Raw genomic sequence first — 24325 nt, 5'->3', positions numbered from 1 at the left:
GAGAGCTGGGAATTGAATCCAAGTGCTCTAACGTGGAATGCAGGCATCTTATCTGCTAAGCTAACATCTACTCTCTCATGTAAATTACTTAATAAGAGATATACTTAGCTCTACAGCCAGCGACTTAGAGGTGTATACAGTGTAAAAGTTTGTTATCTTTGCTTCTTTCACCTTAGCGTCCTGAGGACAAGATAAACACATAATAACAGTGCTTAACACCTAGCAAACAGTGGTGTTCAATACATTGCTGGACTGTCATGCAGCTTTATGTGGCAGTTATTGTTTGGCTTATTTTATTGTGAACAAGATCAGGGCGCAGATATGTGATATAACTAGTGCAGTGTTTGAGAGCTGCCAAGTGTTGGAGCTAGGATTGGACCCCATTGAGTCAAACTTCTTTTTGAACCCACTGTTTCGGTGAATTCGAGTAAGTTTTTCCTCTCTCCCTGAGTGAATGAGCAAGTGTGCATGTGTGTGTGAGTGTGTGTAGGTCTCTCTACTCTTTAAATTATATGTTTTCCTCCTAAGTACTTCTCTTTGATCAGGTGTTATAGGATTATTTATCCTATGATAACGATAGTGGGATTTCAGATGTAAATAATTTGTAGTAGAGTATGAATTTAAGTTAATTATGTAGCATTTGAATAAGTACAAACTTAAATAAAAATTTTTAAAAATTATGTATTTAATTGAAAGGCAGAGTTAGAGGCAGAAAGAGTGAGACAAAGAGAGAGATCTTTTATCCACCGGATCACTTCCTACATGGCTACAACAGGTCAGGCTGGGTTAGGTTGAAGCCAGGAGCCAGGAACCGAGTTTCATCTGGTTCTCCCATTCTGGCTTCAGGGTTCAAGTGTGTGATGCATCCTCTGTGTGCTTTTCCAAGTCCATTAGCAGGGCGCTGAATCCAAAGTGGAGCAGCTGGGACTCAAACCATTGGCTATATGGAATGCTAGTGTGTAACTCACTGGGCTGTAGTGCTGGTCCTTCGGCTTCTGATTTTTTTTTTTTTATTATAAAAGGTTATTTGAAAGGCACAACAGTTGAGAGAGAGGGAGAGGGAAAAGGGATGGAAAAGCAGAGGGATAAGGGAGAGACAAAGTTCACTTTTCTAGTCATTGTCCAAGTGGCTGCGGTGGCCATGTCTCTGCCAGGCTGAAGCCAGGAACCAGGAACTCCTTCCATGTGTCCCAGGTGGGTGCTGGGGCCTAAGCACTTGGTCCATCCTGTGCTGCCCTCTGGTGCATTACAGGGAGCAGGGTTGAGGTCAGAGTAGCCAATATATAAACTGATGCTCCAATACGTGATGGAGTCATTGCAAGCAGTGGCATGTCACACTTAGCCACAATGCCAGCCTCTCAACTTACAATTTTAAAGAGCAATTTTTTTCAATATTTTATTGATTTTTATTTGAAAGGTAGAGTTACAAAGAAAGGAGAGACAGAGAGAGGTCTTCATCTACTGGTGCACTTGAAGTGGCACCAAAGGTGGAAGCTTAATGTGCCTTACCACAGTGCTGGCCCCCAAGAGCGATTTCTTTTCTAGTAAGAAGCTGGGCTCTTTCTTTGTTGATACTTCCACCCCCTTGTTCAACTGACTGGCAATGTGATAGCCTAATAATATTCTTGCTTTGCTCCCCACTGAGGCAAGACTGAGAGCAGATGTTGGCTGAGCACTCAAGCTCCCGTCTTGAACTATCTCCCTGCAGAGCATCTCACTAATTGTGCCTTTCCCCAGGTGGTACTGAGCTTACAGAAATGCAGAAACAGAGGTGGTAGTTAACGTCATCCTTTTTCTGATTGTCTTCTACAGTGTCACCAGTGTTGAGGCCAAAATGCCTTAGAAAGAATAAGATACTGAGAAGCTGTTGTAAAAAACTTACGAATTGCTTACTCTGTGCCAGATACTCTCCCAAGAGTGTTAACTCAGTTCATTTAATGTTAGTTAATTTAATTTTCCTAGCAGCTCTGTGGATTACAGACTGTGTTTTAAGTGTTTTGCAGAGAGAAGAATGAGAGTCCAGAGCTTAAGTAATGTGTCCAGGTTTGCATAACTACAAGGTCGTGGAGGAGGGTGTTCAGACCATGTTGGCAGAGATGAATAGAATCCATGGCTTTGGAGGGTGGGGTCTGAAAAGCTTGTGGAGTTCAGTCTCTATGACAAAATTTACTCGAGTGCAATTCTTAGCTTATGGGGTACCCAAATGAAAACTGAAACATGGGAATTTTTGAAAGAGATTTATTTATTTTTATTGCAAAGTCAGATATATATATATTTATATATATTATATATATTTATATATGGAGAGGGAGAGAGAGAGAGAGAGAGAGAGAGAGAAAGAGGAGAGACAGAGAGAAATATATTCTGTCCGATGATTCACTCCCTAAGTGACTGCAACAGCCTGTGCTGTGCCAATCCGAAGTCAGGAGCCAGGAGTTCTTCTGGGTCTCCCACGTGGGTGCAGGATCCGAAGGCTTTGGGCTGTCCTCGACTGCTTTCCCAGGCCACAAGCAGGGAGCTGCAAGGGAAGCGGGGCTGCCGGGATTAGAACCATCGCCCAAATGGTTTCCCAATGCATTCAAGGGAGGACTGTAGCCGTTAGGCCACTGGGCAGGGCCCAGGAATTTTTTAAGTTTGTAAACATTCTACTGTGTGATGTATTCTTGTTTCTGTAAACTTAGTATCTGGCAGCTTGGCCATGCTGTCTCTTGTGTTTATTGTGTGTGGTGGAGTGTGTGTTGGGCCCTGAGCAGGATGGTGTGATATGAAGATGAATCAGGAACCTATTCTGGTCCTCTGCCTTGCAGATTTCAGTGAGCTGGCTGCAGCGTAAATGGTTGCTTTTTAACTTTTTTTTTTAAAATGAGCTTGTTAACTCTGTTGATAGATAAGAGGTACTAATGGTAAGCAGTTTAAAAGTAAAAGGGATATGCTGTGAAAAGCAGGTCTTGTTTCCACCCTTCTTGAACCTCTCAGTTTTAATGATCTGTATATATTACTTAGTTTTTGTATAAGTAATAATATCTGGTATACTCTGTTCTATATCTTGCTTGCTCTTAAATTTACATATCTTAGAAATAGTTTCATATGGAGCTGAGTTTTTTTTTTTTTAAGTTTTGCTTTTATTTTTGTTGGAAAGGTAGATCAGATTTACAGAGAGGTACAGACATGGAGAAAGATCTTCCATCCACTGGTTCACTCCCCAAATGTCTGTAATGGCTGGAGCTGAGCTGATCCAAAGCCAGGAGCCTGGAGCTTCTTCCAGGTCTTTCACACAGGTGCAGGGTCCCAAGGCTTTGGCCTATCCTCTACTGCTTTTCCAGGCCACAAACAGGGAGCTGGATGGGAAGTGGAGCAGTTGGGGCACTAATAGACACTCATATGAAATCCGCGAGCTTGTGAGGTGAGGATTTAGCCGTTGAGCCATCACATAGGTCCCAAGCTGACTCAAACTGTAGAATGTTTTATTGGGTGAATATTCCATGATTTTTTATAATTCTTCTGTTGGTACACATTTATGTTTTGTCGTAAAAGTGACTCTGCTGCTAATGCGCGTATCATGTTTTCGTCACTATGAGGCCTGTTGGGCTCTGCCGCCAGCATGGGTGACGGGGATTGAATTCCAGGCTTTGTCCTGGATGATGTGGGCACTTAGGGAGTGGAACAGCAGATGCATCGTCTCTCTGTCTCCATCTCTGATTCTGTCTCTCTGGTTTTCAAATAAGTAAATATTTTTGAAAATTTCAAAATCACAAAAATTTACGAAGAGAGTTTTTTTTCATGTCTGACAATGAGAGTTGTTTAGTAGCTTGATGAAATCAAAGTATTCATAATTTAGTTGTAGTGGTTTTTGTTAATATCGTGAATTTATAAATATCAAAAATTTTTTCAGGTTTAATACATTTTTAAAGATTTATTTATTTGCTTGGCAGGCAGAGTTACAGAGAGAGGGCAAGATCCATCTGCTGGTTCACTCCCCAGAGCTGGACTGGTGCAAAGTCAGGAGCCAGGAACTTCTGGATCTCCCACAGGGGTATAGGGGCCCAAGGTCCCTAGCACTTTCCTGGGCACATTTGCAGGGGCCTTGATAGGAAGTGGAGCACCTGGGACTTGAACCTAATCAAATTTTTAATAGGAATCGGAGATGAGGAAATGAGCAAAACTCATTCTTTTTTGTTTTTTTTCCTCTCTCTCCCTCCCTTTCCCCTCTCCCACTTTCTCGGCTGTCTGGATCTCCCCCTCTGTGTATGCTCTGCTTGCCAGCAGCAGATCTTGATTTTGAAAAGGTCACTAAAAAAGTCCCTGGCTCGTCTGACTCTGATTTAGTTCACTCTTGACAGTGGGTTCTTTTCTCCCCTGTTGCTATGTTTGACATTTTTAGCGGATGCTGGGCAGCTTGTGTAGAGCAACGGAAACTAGCGTGTCTGCCTGCAAACCGTCCTGTGTGTTCCTCCTTCACGGATCGGGGGCTGAGCCTGGAGCTGGTGTGTTGTTGTTGTGGTTATCACCAGCGTGCAGTTTCTGTGGGTTTCCTTTGTGCATAGGGCGGGGCTGAGCGGCTTGAGGTGTTGTGGGTGTTCCTGGCCAGGCCCTTCCCTGCCTGCCCTGCACAGCAGCCGCTGCCCTACCAGGACTGCTGGTGTGGGTGCGCAGTTCTCTGGGCCTGCTAGGCTGGCAACAGTAGCAGGGGAAAGTCTCTGCCCTCCTTACCCACCTATAGCCTAATGTAAGCCATCACTGCTGGATCTGCAGGATGGTTTTTATCCCTTCTTCCCATGTATCTGTTGCAGGTCCTGCTTGCAAGTCTCATGTTGCTTCCTCAATGTATTGGTATAAGGTACTGGACTCACTGTTTCCTGTCCTACCTGCCGTTAGGCATAGAAATTGTTGAGGTCTTCTTTTTTTTCTTTATAATTACTATTATTTTTTTTTTCAAGGCAGAGTGATAGTGTTGAGAAAGTCAGGGAAAGATTTCCCATCTGCTGGTTCATTTCCAGGATGGCCTCAGTGACTGGCATTGGGCCACACTGAGCCAGGAGCCAGAACGTCCACCCACCCCAACATCCACTGCTTTCCCAGGCACATTAGCAGGGAACTGAGGTGGAAGCGAAGCAGCCAGAACTGGAACTGACACCGTGCTGTAGGATGGTAGCATCAGAAGTGGTGGCTTACCGCACTGAGCCATCCCACCACAACGCCGGCCCTTTCTTCTCCCCTCTGGACACTGTGCTGTATACCCGGGCCTTTCCCTCCAGGCCTGTGTGTTCTGGGAACACCTGGGAAAAGTGCATGGCAGAGCGCTCATGAATGTGGCGTTACCTGCCCCCACAGGTCTCGCTCTTGCAGGGAGCTTGTGCTGCCACACTGGCCCCGGAATGTTAGCTGATAGTTCTCTTACTGGCTTGTTCTTCCTGTTGAGGTGGGACACAGGGGGCTGTTTTTCCTTGTTTTCAGATTTCTTGCCTGTGATCTCAGCGTGTGATGGGTTTAAGAAAAGTTGTGGTTTTATCCAGTTCTTTCTCACTGCTAATACTCTTTCCAGCTTTTACATTGGAAGCTGGAGCAGAACTTCTGCATGAAGTTCAAAAGGTAATGAATAGACCAGCATCAGAGGTGCGAGTGAATATTTATGTGAGTAGACTGAGGCATAACATTTCTGGACACTTCCATTCCGCTAATAAGCCCTAGACATCTTCTCCTGACTTCCATTTAGTTGAGTTTGACTGAAGCTGTTTGATTCCCACCCTCCCCCCGAAGTCCTCAGTGTGAAAACTTCTTCAGCCTTGGTGGGCCTTGGATTGGTCTCCTGGGAGTGATCATGAATTTTCAGAGGTCTAGAAATGCACTTTATTATTTCACTAACTTTTTTTTTCTTATTTTCTTGAGTATGATCCTGCAATTATTTCTCTATTTGTGTTTTGGTAGTTGGGGACAGATGGGGCAGGGACAAAGTTATTAGCTGAGCCCAGTGTCTTATTACTGATTTAATCTGGGTGCTTTAGTTACCCAGGTAACTAGAGCTAAATTCTGTTCTTGGATTCACACTGCCAGGTGTTTGCTCCTATACCTTCTTAAAAACCTTCCTGGGCTCGGCGGTGTGGCCTAGTGGCTAAGGTCCTCGCCTTGATCCCATATGGCCGCTGGTTCTAATCCCGGCAGCTCCACTTCTTCTCTGTCTCTCCTCCTCTCAGTATATCTGACTTTGTAGTAAAAATAAAATAAATCTTTAAAAAAAAAAAAAAAAAACCTTCCTAGCATAGTTTATTCACTGAGAATCACAGTATTGAAGTTCTTCTTCTAGAACCTTACTTAAATGCATGAAAAACAAAAATGTTCTGAATCCAGTTCTTGTGAGTAAAGGTGAACATTTGTTATCGGGCCGTGGGAAACAGACAGTGGGTCTGTGAGATGAATTGTCAGTGAGGGAATGTAGTAAGTTGTAGGTTTTTAAGGCAGAAAACCTTCTTTTGAGATTCTCATTTGTTCTGTGCTATAGTGATGTTATACTGGTTTGTTTTGTTTTACTGAAGCATTGTTCCTTTCACAATTTAAGCATATTTTCACTGAAAATATTCACTCAAATATTTTAAGAAACAAGGTCCCAGAACATAAATAAGTGCAGTGCCATATGCCTTTATGAATCAGACTTCTCTTGGATTTGGCAAATAATTGCAATTTGAAAAAGTCAGACATCAGCCTCTGGGAAAAATCATGCTAATTGAAAAGTAGATGTACAAGTTCAGCTGTGCTTGAAAATGTTGTGATGAAATCGGCATATATGTAAAGGAAGTCTGGAGGCCAGGGTGAGGACATGTTTACTTTAACAGGGGCGTTTATTCCTAAAACAGGTTCCTCCTTCTATTGGCTCCACTGCTTCTCTGCTAAATATAAACCAAAAATGCGGTTTCTCCAGTTTGGAGGGTTTCAGGATGTACATTTTAAGGATGTTGTGGACTACTTCCAAGGCAGCTCTCCAGACATGTTGCAGCCACCCATCTACGTGAGCGCCTGCTCAGGCTTGCTATTGTCTGTGTAAAAGGACGCCTGCACCCCGTTAAAATGAGGATTGCCATCATCTGCTGTTGTGTCTGTTAGCAAGGAGGGTGCAGTTATTAGCGGCGGTGATAAGGATTTATTGAATGTTAACTGTGAGGCTGGAGTCAGATGTTGAATTTGTTTCTGTTTTGAGAGTCAGAGAAGCAGGGCTATGTGCGTGTGTGTGCTGAAGCAGGGCAGTCAGGAACTGAACCCATTTGTCCACGTGGATGCCAGGAATCTAGTTATTGAGCCGTCACTGATGTCTGCTGGTGTCCATACTAATAGAAAGCTGGGGATGGTGGCCACAGTGAGACTTGAACGCAGGAACTCGGATGGAGGACGTGGGCGTCGTAGTCAGCAGCTTCGCTGCAAGGCCACACGCCTGCCCTTTGGAGTCTGTTTTGATTTTTTTCAATTGCTTTTCTTTTATCCATTTCTTTGACATGAGTTTTATTTTATTTTTTTAAATTGCTGGCATAGCAAATTACCACAAACTTTAAAAGAACACAAGGGGCTGGCACTATAATATAATAGGTGAAGCTTCCACCTATGGCATTGGCATCCTGTATGGGTGCCAGTTGATGCCCACTTCTGATCCAGCTCCCTGCTTGTGGCCTGGGAAAGCAGAGGATGATGGCTCCAGTCCTTAGACCCCTGGACCCATGGGAGACCCTGAAAAAGCTCCTGGTTCCTGGCTTTGGATTGGCTCAGCTCTAGCCGTTGTGGCCATTTGGGGAGTGAGCCAGCAGATGGAAGATCTCTCTCTGTGCCTTTGCTTCTCTTTGTAGCTTTGCCTTTCAAAGCAAACGGACAAACAAACAAACAGACAAAAAAAGCCTGTATACTTTTAATTGTATGTTTTTGTTAGTCATTGGACACTAGTCTCAATAAGTTAAAATCAAGGTGCTGGTGGCTCTAGGGGATAACCCGTTTCCTTGCCATTCTCAGCTTTAAGAGCCAATCTACATTCTTTGGCTTGTTCTCCCTTCCCCCATCTTCAAAACAATGACAGGTCGAATGCCTTGCAGTTTTCCAGTGTCATCTCTCCATCTCTGTGAGGTAACCAAGAAAAGGTCAAGATCTTTTCCTTTAAAGACTCCTGATTGATTGAACTCCTAGATAGCCTGTGAAATCTCTGTCTCCTTTTTGTTGTTTATTTTCATCTACTTGAAAAATAAAGAGAGGGAAGAAGGGAGGGAGAGTGTGAGTGAGCATGTGCATGCGTGACCTTGGATCTGCTGGTTTGTTCTCCAAATGTCCACGGCATCAGATGTTTGGCAAGCCCAAAGCCAGGAGCCCAGACCTCACTCCTCGACTCCCACATGGATGATGGAGACCCAAGTAATTGAGCCGTCAGTTGCTGCCTCCCAGGGTACTGGAATTAGCAGTGGAGCTGGGATATGAGCCCAGGCACTCTGGTATGGGATGCAAGCATCCCAAATAGTATCTTTTTTTTTTAAGATGTATTTTGTTTTTATTGGAAAATCAAATACACAGAGAGGAGGAGAGACAGAGAGGAAGATCTGTCCATTGGTTCACTCCCCAAGTGGCTGCAATGATCGGAGCTGAACTGATCTGAAGCCAGGAGCCCAGAGCCTCTTCTGGATCTCCCACTCAGGTGCAGGGTCCCAAAGCTTTGGGCCGTCCTTGACTGGTTTCCCAGGCCACAATCAGGGAGCTGGATGGGAAGCTGGGTGCTGGGATTAGAACTGGCACCTGTATGGGATCCTGGCACCATATAAGGTGAGGACTTTAGCTGTTAGGCTACCGTGCTGGGTCCCCCAAATAGCATCTTAACCACAGTCCCAAACATCTACCCTCACAAATGTCTTAATTAATGAAATATGTTCTAGAAAGATGTTTAAGTTCCATAGTAAGCAGAATAGTACCTCCTCACTGCAGCTGGTACAGTGGGAGATTTGGAAAGAGTTTTGGGCTTTGGTTTTTGGCCTTTGAGTTGTGAATCAGTGGATAAATAAAATAAGTAAAATATATGTAAGTAAAAATTAAAAAAATAAGCATTTAGCAACATTTACGGTTAGAGGAGTATGTGTGTGGGGGCGCTGAAGTTGTGGCACAGTGGCTTTAGTCACCGCTTGGAAAGCAGGCATGTCCTATCAACACCAGTTCTAGCTCCTGCTGCTCTGCTGCTAATCCAGCTCCCTGCCGCTGGCCTGGGAAAGCAGCAGAGGATGGCCCAAGTTCTTGGGCCCCTGTAACCCTGTAGGAGGCCCAGCAGAAGCTCATGGCTTTGATCTGCCCGGCCCTGACTGTTGTGGCCATTTGGAGAGAGAACCAGCTGATGGAACTTCCCGCTTTCTCTGAAAGTCTACCAAATGAATAAATAAATAGATAAACAAACAGATAAATACATTTTTAAAGAAAGAGTGTATGTGTGAGATGAAGTGATGCTGAGAAAGTTATATTACCTGTAACTTTTTCCCCCCTTAGCTTCAAGCTCTTACCTGCAATTACCTGTTGAACACATTTTCTTTTCAAGTATGTTGTAACTGCGCTGTTAGTTTGTGCTATGTAACAGACTGTGCCATCGTAAATCCCTGCCCACACCTCATGGATCAGCTGACGAAGGCTGGGTTCAGATGAGTCTCTGATGACCTTGGCTAGACTTGCTGTGCACCTTTGAGGTCTGAGGAGAACTGTCTAACCTAGCCTGGAGCGCTGTGGGAGCAGCTGTGCTCCGCCCAGCCCTCATTCTTCTGGATGGCTAGCCTGGACATGCTGTTCTTGGGAGAATGATAGATAGAAAAGCAGGCAACATATGAAGCCTCTTATTGTCTAAACTTAGAGCCAGTAAAGTATCATTCTTGCCTTATTTACTTGTGGTTAGCCCAAACCAGGAAATATTCAAAAAGTTCATGAAAAAATGGAATTCAAGGATAAATCTATTTTGGTGCCAAAAAGTTTGAAATCAATGCATATTTTTTGTAATGTGTATTTTCCATGATTTTTGTGAAACTCCCCTATAGTCAGAAGGCCAATACAAGGGGCTGGGAAGTATACTTCACCCCTTTAATAGGATGGGCTGCAGAGTCGCTTTGCAAAAAGGGACTCGGAGTGGAAGGAGACAATGGTTGGGCAGAGAATGCAGTCCACCTTACACCCTGAAGTCCACATGCCAAACTGAACTGGTGGCCCCCCTCACCAGAATCCCGTTTTTGCTTTATTTCTGCTCGTGGTCACCGATACTGCTCTGTGTATAGTTACTCAAGCTAGAAACTTCAGAAATATTGAGTCTTCTCTGTCTCCTTCCCTTGTCTTTGGTGTTTACTTTGTGTATCTTCCTCTCTTCTGCTGTGTTTTCTAACCTTATTACCATCCCGGCTCTGATTCAGGCTGCGCGCCACCTGGAATGGGAAAGGAGGACTGTCCTGAAACGGCCTCTGGTCCTGCCTCTGCGACAGACACAGAATCCCGTACGAAATGTGCACGTCATCCGTGCTCACTGCCTTCTCACTACCTGGAGAAAGGCCCTCTGACCTAGAATCTTCAATGTCATTTTCTGCTCTTTCCTGCCTTACGTGTCACCCTTTTAGTTCCGTGGTCGATAAACTCTGGCCAGTGGGCCAGATCTGGTCTGTGGCCTGTGTTTGTATAGTTCATATGCTGGGAATAGTTTTTACATTTCTTAAACGATTAGAAGACAACTGTAATGTTTTGTGATACATGAGAATTATGAAATTCCTACTTAGTATCTATAACTATGTGGTGTTGGAGCACAGCCATGCTTGCTCCTTCAGGCACTGCCTATAGCTGCCATGCCCTCAGTGGTGGAGTTGTCACTGTGACACACTGCATAGCTCACAAACTGCCTGGCCCTTTATGGAAAAAGTTTGTCAACCCCAGCGCCAGCCCTGTAGAACTTACAATAGCTTCCATTGTATAACATTTTATTTCATGCCTCACCACCTTTTATTATTTTGTTTCTTTGCCTGCCTGTATATTTTTTTTTGCGCAACAGCACGTTAATGTATCATTTTCATACCATACAACTCACTCACTTGAAGTTCACATTTCAGTGGTTTTTAGTGTATTTTCTGAATTGTGTAATTATCACCATCAGTTTTATTTAAACATTTTTGAAAAACCCCATGCCCGTTAGCCATCAGTTTCCACCGTTCCGTCCCCAACCCTAGACGCCACTAATCTACTTTCCTCTTCTATGGATTTGGCCATTCTTGATATTTGTTTTTTTGTGACAGGTTTCTTTGTCTCAATATAATGTTTTCTAGTCCATATATGTCTTAGTATGTGTCAGTACTGCAATTCTCTCTCTTTTAACGTTTATTTATTTGAAGGACAGAGTTAGAGAGGGAGAAACACATAGAAAGAGAGTGAGTGAGGGAAGGAGGGAGAGAGAAAGAGAAATCTTGCTTTCATTTGTTTACTCCCCAGAGGGCCACAAATGCCGGGAGTGGACCAGCCCAAAGCCTTGAGCTTGGCATTGCATCTGGGTCTTCTTTGTGGGTGTCAGGAGACCCAATACTTGGACCGTCCTCCTCTGCCTTCCCAGGCACGTTAGCATGGAGCTCTTTGAAATGAAGCAGCTGGAGTTGGACCAGCACTCTTGGGTGGGATGCTAATGTTGCAACTCACAGCTTAGCTTGCTGTGCCACAATGTTGACTCATTCCTTCCTGTTACTGATGAACACTCCACTGTGTGGATTCGTCACAGCCTAATATTTCCATTCATCATTTTTTTTAAAGATTTATATATTTTTATTGCAAAGTCAGATATACAGAGAGGAGGAGAGACAGAGAGGAAGATCTTCCATCCGGTGATTCACTCCCCAAGTGACCGCAATGGCCCGTGCTGCGCCGATCCGATGCCGGGAACCAGGAACCTCTTCCGGGTCTCCCACACGGGTGCAGGGTCCCAAGGCTTTGGACCATCCTCGACTGCTTTCCCAGGCCACAAGCAGGGAGCTGGATGGGAAGTGGAGCTGCTGGGATTAGAACCGGCGCCCATATGGGATCCCGGTGTGTTCAAGGCGAGGACTTTAACTGCTACGCCATGCCGCCGGGCCCCTCGATTCATCATTTGATGGATATTCGTTTCTTTGGTTATTATGAATAAAGCTGCTATGCACATTTTTGTAAAAATTTTTGTGTGGACATAGGTTTTTGCTTCTATTGGGTCTAAATCTAGTTAGACTAACTCTTGTCTTTTTTTTTAAGGATTTATTTATTTATTCTGTTTTTTTTTTTAAAGATATATTTATTTTATTACAGTCAGATGTATATAGGAGGAGAGACAGAGAAAGATCTTCCATCCGATGATTCACTCCCCAAGTGAGCCGCAACGGCCGGTGTGTGCCGATCCGAAGCCGGGAACCAGGAACCCCCTCCGGGCCTCCCATGTCGGTGCAGGGTCCCAGTGCATTGGGCCGTCCTTGACTGATTTCCCTGGCCACAAGTAGGGAGCTGGATGGGAAGTGGAGCTGCCGGGACTAGAACCTGCGCCCATATGGGATCCCGGGGCGTTCAAGGCAAGGACTTTAGCAGCTAGGCCATGCCGCCGGGCCCTTATTCTGTTGTTTTAAAGATTTATTTTTATTGGAAAGTCAGATATATTAAGACGAAGAGAGACAGAGGAAGATCTTCCATCATTGATTCACTCCCCAAGCACCTACAATAATCGGAGCTGTGCCGATCCAAAGCCAGGAGCCCGGAGTCTTTCTTCCGCATCTCCCATGTGGGTGCAGGGTCCCAAGGTTTTGGACTATTCTCGACTGCCTTCCCAGGCCACAAACAGGGAGCTGGATGGGAAGCAGGGCTGCCTGGATTAGAACTGGGGCCCATATGGTGTCCTGGTGTGTGCAAGGCTAGGACTTCAGCTGGTAGGTCACTGTGCCGGACCCAGATTCGTTTATTTTTATTTGAAAGGCAGAGTTACGGAGAGAGAGGAAAGACAGAAATAGAGATCTTCTATCTGCTGATTCACTCTTTAAATGGCTTCAATGGCTGCAGCTGAGCTGGGCTGAAGCCAGAAGCTTCTTCTGGGTCTTCTACATGCACAGGGGCCCAAGAAGTTGAATCTTCTTCCACTGCTTTCTTAGGTGTGTTAGCAGAGAGCTGAATCAAAAGTGGAGCAGCCGGGACTCAAATCAGCTACCATGAGGGATGCCGGTGCTGCAGGTAGAGGCTTAGCCTACTGCTAAGAAAGGGTGCTGGCCTGCCCTTATCCTTTTATTAAAAAGCGTATTTTATTTTTATTTGTTTGAAAGAGTGAGAGGAGGAAGAAGAGAGAAATTGATTTTCCATGTACTTGTTCACTCTCCAAAAGCCCACAATAGCTGGAGATAGTTGGAGATAGGCCAGGCTCAAATTAGGAGCCAGGAACTCCATCCAGGTCCCTCCCCAGGGCGTTAGGATTCACACCTGCGAGCTGGCCATCTGCTGCCTCTTAAGATGCATATCATATTAGCAGGAAACTGGATTAGAAGAATGACTTGTTCCAGCATTCCGTGATCGAATGTGGCTATCCCAAGCAGTGGTTTAACTGACTGTGCTACTACATGCAATCCTGACTTGTATTTTAAGAGCTGCTTATGGGATTGTCTGTGCGAGAGCTCTTCCCCAGTCTCCTGGACTAGATGCACTGCCTTTCCATGGGGTCCTGATTCCTCTCATAGTACCTACCACATTCTGTTAAAGTGATCTCTTGGCCTGGCTGTCTCCTCTGCTGCACTCTAAAATTCTGGAGTGTCAGTGTTTAGTTAACTTTGCACTGGCAAATGGTATGAACTTTTACCTAAACATTTGTTGAAGTAGAAAAATTGTGACTCAGACTATGCTTTTTTTTTTAAATCTATTTTATTGTATTGTTGTTGACAATCATTACATAGTTAATTATGGTGAAAGAACAACAACAACAAAAAAGGTTCAGGGGGATAGGGAAGTGGGTAATAGTATTATGTCCATATTGTTTCCATCATGTATCTGAGGTAAAGGGGGATATTGAGGGAGAAGCTCCACCCGTTTACCCACCCACCCCAAGTCCCGGATGTGGGGCATGCTCTGAGATATGTGCTCGAGTGGTGTTAATAGTTCTCCAGTTATGAATCGCTGCCAGTTTCGCTCGATGAGGTCGTCCACTGATTGATATAGTCCATCATAAAGTCTCTGTTTGCCCAGACTATGCTTTTTACAGAAGTCTATCTTGTTATCTTGTTCTATTCCATGTCTTGCAAGCTTTAAAAAAAAGTGTCACAGGATATTGATATAAGCGATCTTGAATTTATCTTTTTTTTTTTTAAGGCCTGGAAGAAAAACAAAAAAAGTTGCCAAAGAAAAAACGCCAGCTGAAAAACAAGATGAGATAGAAAAGCTGAAGTCGTATGTCTACATGGAAGGCGAACCTGCAGAGGATGTCTATTTAAAACGCTTGTACCCCAGGCAAATATATGAGGTGGAGAAAGCTGTTCACTTACTTAAGAAATTTCAGGTTCTGGACTTTACCAATCCAAAGCAGGGGGTCTATCTTGATCTGACCCTAGACATGTCCCTGGGGAAGAAGGTACGTGGACTTAGTTAAACCATGGCTTTGTCTTGGTGTTTCTTCTTCTTCTTTTTTTTTTCTTTACAAATATATTTTTATTTTGAATTTTGAATTGTGTGGTACAATTTTGTATAGGCTTGGATTCCCCCCCAAACTCCCACCCCCTGTCAGATTTTTCCCATTTTGTTAAAATAGTGTAGTTCTTCATAAGGAATCATAATTCTATCAGTCTCTAATTTAAGCATACCCCGACATTGTTGGTACAATGTCAGACAGTCCAGCATCCCATTGTCTACACACGTCCAACAGTTTCATTGGGATTCCATATTTTGTCTGGATGCAGGGTTCCATTATACCCCTACGTCATTTTTTAAAAAAAGATTTATTTATTTTTATTGGAAAGGCAGATACACAGAGAGAAGGAGAGACAGAGAGGAAGATCTTCCGTCCAGTGATTCACTCCCCAAGTGACCGCAACGGTTGGTGCTGCGCCGATCCGAAGCTGGGAACCAGGAACCTCTTCTTCCCTCAACTGCTTTCCCAGGCCACAAGCAGGGAGCTGGATGGGAAGTGGAGCTGCCGGGATTAGAACCAGTGCCCGTATGGGATCCCGGTGCATTTAAGGCGAGGACTTTAGCCGCTAGGCCATGCCTCTGGGCCCTCTTTTGTTTGTTTGTTTTCATGAACGAGAGCTTTGGATTAGTTCAGAACCTTAAAATATGTTCTTGGGGGACTTCTGTTGAGACCACAAGTGTCCCAAGGTCCCCGCTCTTGCTTCAGCTGGAGTCTGCTTTACTGATTATTTGTCAGAGTTAGAAGGCTTGAGTGTAAAACTCTAATAACAGGAAAAGCATTAGACCAATATTCAGGTCTGTGACTGCTCTGAATTTTGCATGTTTTTCCTTTAAGGAATCTAATGTTCTTCAAGACTTATTTATTTTACTTATAAGAGTTACAGAGAAAGGAAGAGAGAGAGGGAGGGAGAAAGAGAAAGAGAGAGAATAAGCGTGCATATCTTCCATCTGCTGGTTCACTCCCCAAATGGCCACAATGGCCAGAGCTGGGCCAGTCAGAAGCTGATTGCCAGGAGCTTCTTCTGGGTCTGCCATGTAGGTGCAGGGGCTGAAGGCTGTGGGCAGTACTCTGTGCTTTGCTAGGCCATTTGCAGGGAACTGGAGCAGCCAGGACTAGCACTGGCATCCATATGGGAAGTGAGTGTCACAGGTGGAGGATTAAGGTGCTATATAACTACACTGGCCTCAAGAAATCTAATTTTGTTTTTTAGAAATGGCATGGCAGCTCTTATTGGGACTATGTCTTTCTTTATTAAATATCAAAGGTGTACATTTTGAATCTAATGTAACAGCCTCAGTGATAGACAGAGCTCCTAGGAGGAAGCCATACAAGGAAGTACTTAAGAACACACAGTACAGACCACAGTCCCACCTTCTGCACTATTAAAAACATTTTTATTCACTTCATTTTATCTGAAAGACAAACACACAAAGGAGCTCTTCTGTCTGCTGGTTTTACTTCCCAAGTGTTCACAATAGCCAGAGCTGCTGACCCATTCTAGAACCAGGATCCCAGAAGTCTGTCTTTCCCATGTGTGTAGCAAGGACCCAAGTGCTTGAGCTGTCACCTGCTGCCTCCCAGGGGGGCTTTGGTAGGAAGCTGGAATCAGAAATTGAGCTGGCGCTTGAGCGCAACCACTAGAATATGGATTGAAAGAGTTCCAAAGTATCTTAACCGATTGTGCCAAACACCCAACCCTGTCACTACTCTGTTTCGGGCCACTTTGTTGCTTGCCCTCAGATTTACTGCTTAGCTTCCTTAAATCTTAGGTTTTATTCCATCTTTTTGTAAGAGAAAATGTTCACATTATATGGGTGCAACAAGGATTAAATGAGAAAATGCAGGTAATGGATTTATATGTGCTCAATGCTAGCAGTGCGCATTTACTGAAAGCTTTGTATCAGGCCACATGCTGAATGCCATGCATGCATTCTGTTGGTTAATCCTATGATAGTCTCAGAAAGAATAGGCATGATCTTTTTACTGTTGAAGAATTTTATTATTTCATTTTCAAAGACAAAGGAAAGCCTTGCTGGGTACGTTATCCTGAGCCGAGAAGTTTTTGCTTTTAGAATTTGGAATATGTTGCTCCATTCTCTTCTGTAGGGTTTCCTGTGAGAGGTCTCCTGTGAATTTAATTGGGATTCCTTTATATGTCAGTTGATTTTTTTTTCACGAGCACATTTAAGGACCTTTTCCTTACGTTTCATTAGAGAGAGCTTGATTATCATGTGTCATGGTGAAGATAGCTTTTGGTCAAGCCTGTTGGGAATTCTGTATCCTTCTTGGACATTGTTTCCTAATTCTTTCTATAGATTAGGGAAATGTTCTCTTAATATTTCATTGAATAAATTTTTAAACCAAGCTTTTCTTTCTGCACCTTCTGGGACTCTCATAACTCTTATTTTGGCCTTTTAATAGTGTCTTTCAGTTCTTGAATGCTTTTTTTTAGCTTGACCCAGCTCTGCTTCCAGCTTTTTGTTTGTTTTCCCCTGGTAACAGGAAATATCTTCCAATATTAAGATTCTTTCTTCTGCCTTCTTCATTCTATTTTGGAGATTCTCCGCTGTACTTTTAATTTGCTCCATTGTATTCTTCATTTCTGATATATCAGCTTTCATTTGATTTATTTCCTGCATGACATATTCCTTAATTCCTTGAATGCTTGCTTTACGTGCTTCTCGTTGTTGATAAGAAGCTTCATAACAATTGTTTTGAGTTCTGCGTCCCCTATTTTCTCGATGTCTTCCTCAGTGAACTCTGTGGTTGGCAAAGGCTTTTGCTCCTTGCAGGGAACTCTTCAGTAATATTATGCCTTTGTTTCCTCTTTTGCTCTTGGTCATTGTACTTTTGGTTATCAGATTCTTCTCTTTGGGGCAGTTTTCTAAGCTGTGTCACCCACAGGTCTACAATTCAATTTTACTTATTGTGGTTGATATATGGTTCTTCGTTTGCAGCCACTTGTGCCACTCCCTGCAGTGAGTTCTGGATCTGTTTTTTTTTTTAATTTTTATTACAAAGTCAGATATATATACAGAAAGGAGGAGAGACAGAGAGGAAGATCTTCCGTCCGATGGTTTACTCCCCAAGTGACTGCAACGGCTGGTACTGTACTGATCCGAATCCAGGAACCAGGAACGTCCTGGTCTTCCACGCAGGTGCAGGGTCCCAAGGCTTTGGGCCATCTTCAACTGCTTTCCCAGGCCACAAGCAGGGAGCTGGATGGGAAGTGGGGCTGCTGGGATTAGAACCGGTGCCCATATGGGATCCCAGCACGTTCAAGGCGAGGACTTTAGCTACTAGGCCATGGCCCTGGGCCTTGGATCTGGATTTTTGTGTTAGACTTCCACCATGGTCTCAGTAGTCCCAGCTCCTGGCTTACCAGTCTTCACCTCCTGTGATACTATGCTGATGCTACACCATTTTGTGTACAACCTTTCTCTCACTTCCGGTTGAAGTGAGTCCTGGGTTTAGGGAGACACCAGGAGTCCTGTATAGCTAGGTTGTTGGTGGTATTGATATTCCTGGAACCTGTTGGCCGTTAGGTCTGGGGGCCATACAAACCCATTTTGACCTGTATGATGCCAAAGTCGGTATTATATTCTCTGTGGGACCAGTGTAATGCCCTGAGCTCAGTGAGTTTGTTCACAGCTCACTGTTGTCCCCTGCAGTCTTAAATTCTTTGCCACACTGTACGAGATGGTGCCTGATGTGCCACTACTAGAGTTCTCAATCTGCTGGCCATCAGGTCTGAGGGCTACCCTATCTTAGGGTTCTATCTTAGGTAGAACCTGTAGGATGACACGCTGTCGCAGTTTGCTAAGCCAGAAATGAGCTATTCTCAGCTCAGTGCATGCTCAGTCCTGTCCCATATCCTTTGCCTCCCTATACAAAGTGGCTCCCAATGGCAGTGGCACCTCTAGGGGGCCAACTGTGCTGTGCAATCCACCCTTGGCTCTAGGTGGCAGACTGGGCTGTTCCTCCACCGCCTGTCTTGTACCTGCCACTCTGTCTCTGTTCCTGGTCAAATCAAACAGACCAGCAGATGGGCAGTTTTTTAGGTTTACCTCCTGAGTTCCCTGTGAACACTCCTTCCCACCTTGTTCCTGGTGAAGTTCTGACTGCTGGTGCAGTTCAGATCACAGCTCGCTGAATGCCACTGGGGTATTGGTCACTGCAACATCACACAGTTGTGTTCTCTGCTTTCCTGTGTTTGTCAGTCTCCAGGTGTCCCCCTGCTGTCATTATGTCCTCTCTGCTTCACACTGGCTAATGTTTCTCCGTGTGTTTATTTAAATGTGTCCTTACCCTATTCCACCATCTTCATTCTCCAGGAGACTTTCTTAATGTTTTAAATGATAGTTGATGATTACTTCTGGACCAATAGATGTATGCTAGAGATAAAACATGCTGGGGCCAGCACTATTGTGTAGTGGGTAAAGCCACTACCTGTTATGATAAGCACACTGGTTTGTGTTGCAGCTGCTCTGGTTTGATCCAGCTCTCTGTGAAGGTCCTGGGAAAGCTGTGGAAGATGACCCAAGTGCTTGGGCTCCTGTGCTCATATGGAGACCCTGGCAAAGCTCCTCGCATCTACTTGGCCTAGTGCTGGCTGTTGCAGCCATCTGGGGAGTAAAACAGTAGATAGAAGACCTATCTGTTTCTCTCAGTCTCTCCCTTTGTCTCTGTAACTCTTACTTTCAAAGTAAATATCAGAAATCTTAAAAAAAAATAGAGCATCCTTGAAAACATGTTGGTTCTGTTTTATAGAATGTGAAAGAGATCAAAAGAACTTTTCATAGTTTTTTCCTCTCATGTATTTAGAAAAGAGTGGAGCCATTTGCCAGCGTTGTTGGTTTTCCATACCCATTTGCTTCCGAAATCAATAAAGTTGCTGTATTTACAGGGGTGAGTAACTTTTTTTGTCGCATATTATATAATTTCATTTTAAAAAGAGATCGTATTAATCAGTGATTAGAATAACTGAATACTTAGAGAAAATGGTAGCATTCACTCGCTCTTATTTTGAATTCACTAGTGTGAGAAAGAGCTAAGCCAGAGGAGAAATTTCACTGTTCCTGATATACTACATTGTGTTTCTCACAAGAAACTGAAATGTGGATTTTATCCTATGGACTATTGGTTCCTACCCAAATGTCTTTTCTAAAATAATAGGTTTACTTTAAATGTTTGTAAATATTTAAAATCTGTTTGAGAGGTGGAGAGAGAGAAAAAATGTGTTCAAATCCCAGTTTGCATGCCAAGTGAGAGAGGGAGGAAAGGAGGGGAAGAGAGACAGAGAGACAGAGAGACAGACAGAGAGACAGAGAGGGAGAGAGAGACAGAGAGAGAGAGAGAGAATGAGAGAGAGAGAGAATGTGCTCCAAATCCCGGTTTGCATGCCAGGTTTCTGCAGTGGCTGGGGCTTGGTTGGAGATGACCTAGTGCTGGGAGCTGGGGCTCAATCCAGGTGTCTCATGTGGGAGACTAGAACCCAAACACTTGAACCACTTTGATATGGAACATTGGTGATCACGTGGTGACGTAATGTGCTGTGCCACAACACTGGTTCCCAAAACTATCCGTCTAATTTATTTGAAATCAGAAAATGCAGAAGAGAGTGACCAATAGGATATTTTAAAGAGACTAAGTAGTGCTTATGCAAAGAGCCTCAGAAACAATAACTTTTAAAAAATCTAATCTAGAAATAAAAATATCACCTATGTAATAAACTATAGTAGTATAGTAAATATAGCTTTTATTGGGACTGGTTTTATGGCTGCTCCATTTCTGATCCTGTTCCCTGCTCATGCTCCTGTGAATTACCACATGGTGGTCCAGCTTGCGCCCACACCACCCATGTAGGAGACCTGGATGGAGTTCTAGGCTCCTTGCTTTGGTCTCATTCCGCCCCAGTGGCTTCAGTTATTTGGGAAGGAACCCAAAGGATGGAAATTCTCTCTTTCCCGGTCTCTGCCTCTCTGCATTTCAAATAGATGAATGGTTTTAAAATATATCTGTAACTATTATAATAAATTTTATATTAAAAGTGTATGTGATATTTATGAGCTTGTCTTTTGTTTTGATTCTTCTCAATCTAAAATGCAAACTTTTTTTCTATCTTATTGAAGAAGAAAGTACTTTTTTTTTTCCAGAAAATTTGGGAATATAGTTATTGGAATTCCACAACACTATAGTAACTCAGGGAGTAAAACATTTTCATGGTAAAATCAGGTGGTATAAATGGAACAGATGGAAAGAAAATAACACTGCTTAGTTTCCTCTTGAATTTGTCAGATACCTGGTTAAATAATAACTCTTTGATTTCTTAAATTTAAAAAAATCCTCTTTTATATTGGTTTGGCAAAATATCTGGATTTAAATTAGTGAAAGTAGGTATATTTTTCTCATATACTTTTGGGATGCAGTGTGTTGGTAGCACTGGATGCTTAGGTTGAATCATATGCCAGGCTCCTAATATCCCAGGCTGATGTATTTCCTGATGTGTCACCTATGAAACTCTTTAATCATCTACAAAATAAACTTACTCTGGATTTACAGTTCTGATGCATTTAATTGAAGATGCATTAATTCATGCATTTTCAATTGTAAAAGAAACCACAGTTTTTATATTGAACTGTGCTGCCATTTCTTACTGAATAGTTCCAAGCATACTGAACTTGTTTAAAATTAATGTGCTGATCTTTTGTTTTGGTAGAACCCATTAGAGATTAAAATAGCGGAGGAGAATGGAGCTGCTTTTGCAGGAGGAACTGATCTGGTTCAGAAGGTACGGTGTTGTTCTCATGCTCATTCGTTATTGTTATCTTCACCATCCAGTGGTTTATTGCATGTTGTACAGAATCACTAGGGTCATATTTTTTGATAAATGGATAGTAGGGCTTTGTAGAACAGGCAATAGGTTTGTTCCTTTTTTTCAAGAATTATTTATTTGGAAGACAGAGTAAGAGAGAGATGGAGAGATTTACCTGCTGGTTCACTTCCCAAATGGTCAAAATGACTGGGGCTGCATCTGGGTCCCCCATGTGGGTGCAGAGGCCCAAGTGCTTGGATCGTCTCTGCAGTTTTCCCAGGCACATTAGGAGGGAATTGGATTGGAAGTAGAGCAGTCAGGACTTGAACTGGATCCCAAATGATGGTAATGTTGACATTACAGGCTGTGCCATAGCTTGATAGGCCACGGCACCAGCCTGTTTCTTTCAGTTTCAAAATCAATCTAAGAAAAAAACTAACTAGACACATTTGGTATTGATTATGCTTGATTTTTAGTGTGATTTTTTTTGGGGGGGGAGAGGAGGTGTTGCAGGAGGGTGCCTGCTTCTGTGTTGTTTATAGGAGTTTGTGGGTGAACTGGAAAGAGCAGTGAGACTCTGGTTTTGAATTTGAGATTTAGAGTGAAATCCTAGAAGTAGCTCGTGTGGATGTTTCTATTGATGTTCTGAAGATCAAATATTTGTTTAGTTTTGTAGGAGTGAAAACGTGAGTCCCTTAGTTGATCACAAAGAAGAGCATCTGACCTCTATAATGTGGCTCTTTTGGTTTCATCTCCCAGTCAGTTCAGAGTAGCATGCGCCCAGCATGGTGGTGACAGATGATTGTGAACCATGCTTTTAGTGACCAACAAAGAGGTTATACAGCCTATTTGAAAACAATAGCAATATTTTTTGTCTTTCACAAGTGGAAAGAGTAACTATGGAGATATTTTTGAAAATATAAAAAATTGAAATACTTTGATGTATAAAATGTGACAAGGAGGGGTGTTTGGCCTTTCGGTGAAGATGGCTGTATCTCACGTTAGAGTGGTGGGTGTGATAACCTGTCTGCGACTTGTGCTACCGATGCAAACCACGGGAGGCAGTGATGATAGCTCAGGTAACTGAGTTCCTGCCACCTGCTTGGGAGACTTGATTGCCTTCCTGGTCGTTGTGCATGTCTGGGGAGTGAACCAGCAGTTGGATGCTTTGTCTGCCTGTGTCTCTCTGCCTCTCAAATGACCAGTTAGTTAAAAAGAGTAATAGGCACAGAATTTCTCTTTAGGAGGACTAGTGGTGATGTGTTAATAGCATCACTTGTGTAAAGGTCAGACTCAGTCTATTCTTGCAGGTTACTCCATGATTTCTTTTGAAGCTTGTCCATTTACTTGTAGAAAGTAATTTAGGTTATACAGTAAACTCAGTACTGCAGTGCATGTATTGTCATGACTGCATTTAAATTAGCTTGCTATTCTAACTGACTTATGTAAAATATAAGGTAATATAAATATACTAAACTTTGAGTCATTTCTAAGATCTTTGTTAAGTTCATTTTACTTACTTTTTGAAACATCACAGATATACTTAGTTCAGAAAGATTTTAAAACAATTTATGTCTACATTTCTCTAAGAACATGATTTTTATCCACAGTTTTATATTATTCCAAGAACTCATATCGCTGTTATTATTGTTACTGCTACTACATTGTTTTGAATGGTAGGGAGCTACACAGAGCAACAGAGGCAAAGATCTTCTATCTGCTTGTTCAATCCCCAAATACCTGGGACTAAGCCAGGCCAAAGCCAGGGGCTAGGAGATCCTCTGAGCCTCCCTGGGACTGAGCCAGGCCAAAGCCAGGGGCTAGGAGATCCTCTGGCCTCCCCTGGGACTGAGCCAGGCTAAAGCCAGGGGCTAGGAGATCCTCAGAGCCTCCTTGGGACTGAGCCAGGCCAAAGCCAGGGGCTAGGAGATCCTCTGGCCTCCCCTGGGACTGAGCCAGGCCAAAGCCAGGGGCTAGGAGATCCTCTGGGCCTCCCCTGGGACTGAGCCAGGCCAAAGCCAGGGGCTAGGAGATCCTCTGGGCCTCCCCTGGGACTGAGCCAGGCCAAAGCCAGGGGCTAGGAGATCCTCAGAGCCTCCCTGGGACTGAGCCAGGCCAAAGCCAGGGGCTAGGAGATCCTCTGGCCTCCCCTGGGACTGAGCCAGGCCAAAGCCAGGGGCTAGGAGATCCTCTGGGCCTCCCCTGGGACTGAGCCAGGCCAAAGCCAGGGGCTAGGAGATCCTCTGGCCTCCCCTGGGACTGAGCCAGGCCAAAGCCAGGGGCTAGGAGATCCTCTGGCCTCCCCTGTGGGTGGCAGGGACTGAAGCACTTGGACCATCACTGCTGCTTTCCAGAATGTGTGTTTGCAGGAAGCTGGAATTGGAAGCAGAGCTGAGACCCTTTGATCTGGAAGATAGGTGTCCCAAGTGGTATTGTAACTGCTGTGTCAGAGCCCATCACCATGATTTTAAGATCAGTTATTGTTATCATGGGCCTGGTGAGCTGGCCTAGCAGCTAGTCTTTGCTTGAGTGCGCCAGGATCCCATATGGGCGCCGGTTCTAATCCCAGCAGCCCCACTTCCCATTCAGCTCCCTGCTTGTGGCCTGGGAAAGCAGTTGAGGATGGCCCAAAGCCTTGGGACCCTGCACCTGCGTGGGAGACTTTGAGGAGGTTCCTGGTTCCCGGCTTCGGTTCGGCGCAGCACCAGCCATTGTGGTCACTTGGAGATTGAATCATTGGAAGAAAGGTCTTCCTCTCTGTCTCTCCTCCTCTCTGTATATCTGACTTTGCAATAAAAATAAATATAAATCTTTAAAAATAAGGCATGACAATCTCAAAAAAATTATTGTTATCAACTTTAGGCATAATTTTAAACTTT

General features: G+C 43.8%; 1 protein-coding gene across 3 annotated transcripts in view; it reads left to right on the top strand.

Annotated features, from left to right (window-relative positions):
• The window catches only part of MRPL1 (mitochondrial ribosomal protein L1), an 85046-nt gene that overhangs the window by 13042 nt on the left and 47679 nt on the right, over nucleotides 1-24325 (top strand). For all 3 annotated transcript variants that reach the window (XM_058667177.1, XM_058667176.1, XM_058667175.1), the window contains exons 3-5: nucleotides 14317-14575; nucleotides 19457-19540; nucleotides 21351-21422. In XM_058667177.1, the coding sequence (XP_058523160.1) occupies nucleotides 14317-14575; nucleotides 19457-19540; nucleotides 21351-21422 (415 nt within the window). The remainder of the gene's footprint in view (nucleotides 1-14316; nucleotides 14576-19456; nucleotides 19541-21350; nucleotides 21423-24325) is intronic.

The sequence above is a fragment of the Ochotona princeps genome, chromosome 7 (assembly GCF_030435755.1).
Source record: "Ochotona princeps isolate mOchPri1 chromosome 7, mOchPri1.hap1, whole genome shotgun sequence".
Classification (NCBI taxonomy): Eukaryota; Metazoa; Chordata; class Mammalia; order Lagomorpha; family Ochotonidae; genus Ochotona; species Ochotona princeps.
Note: the sequence above shows the minus strand (reverse complement) of the source record. Positions and strands in the feature narration are given on the sequence as shown.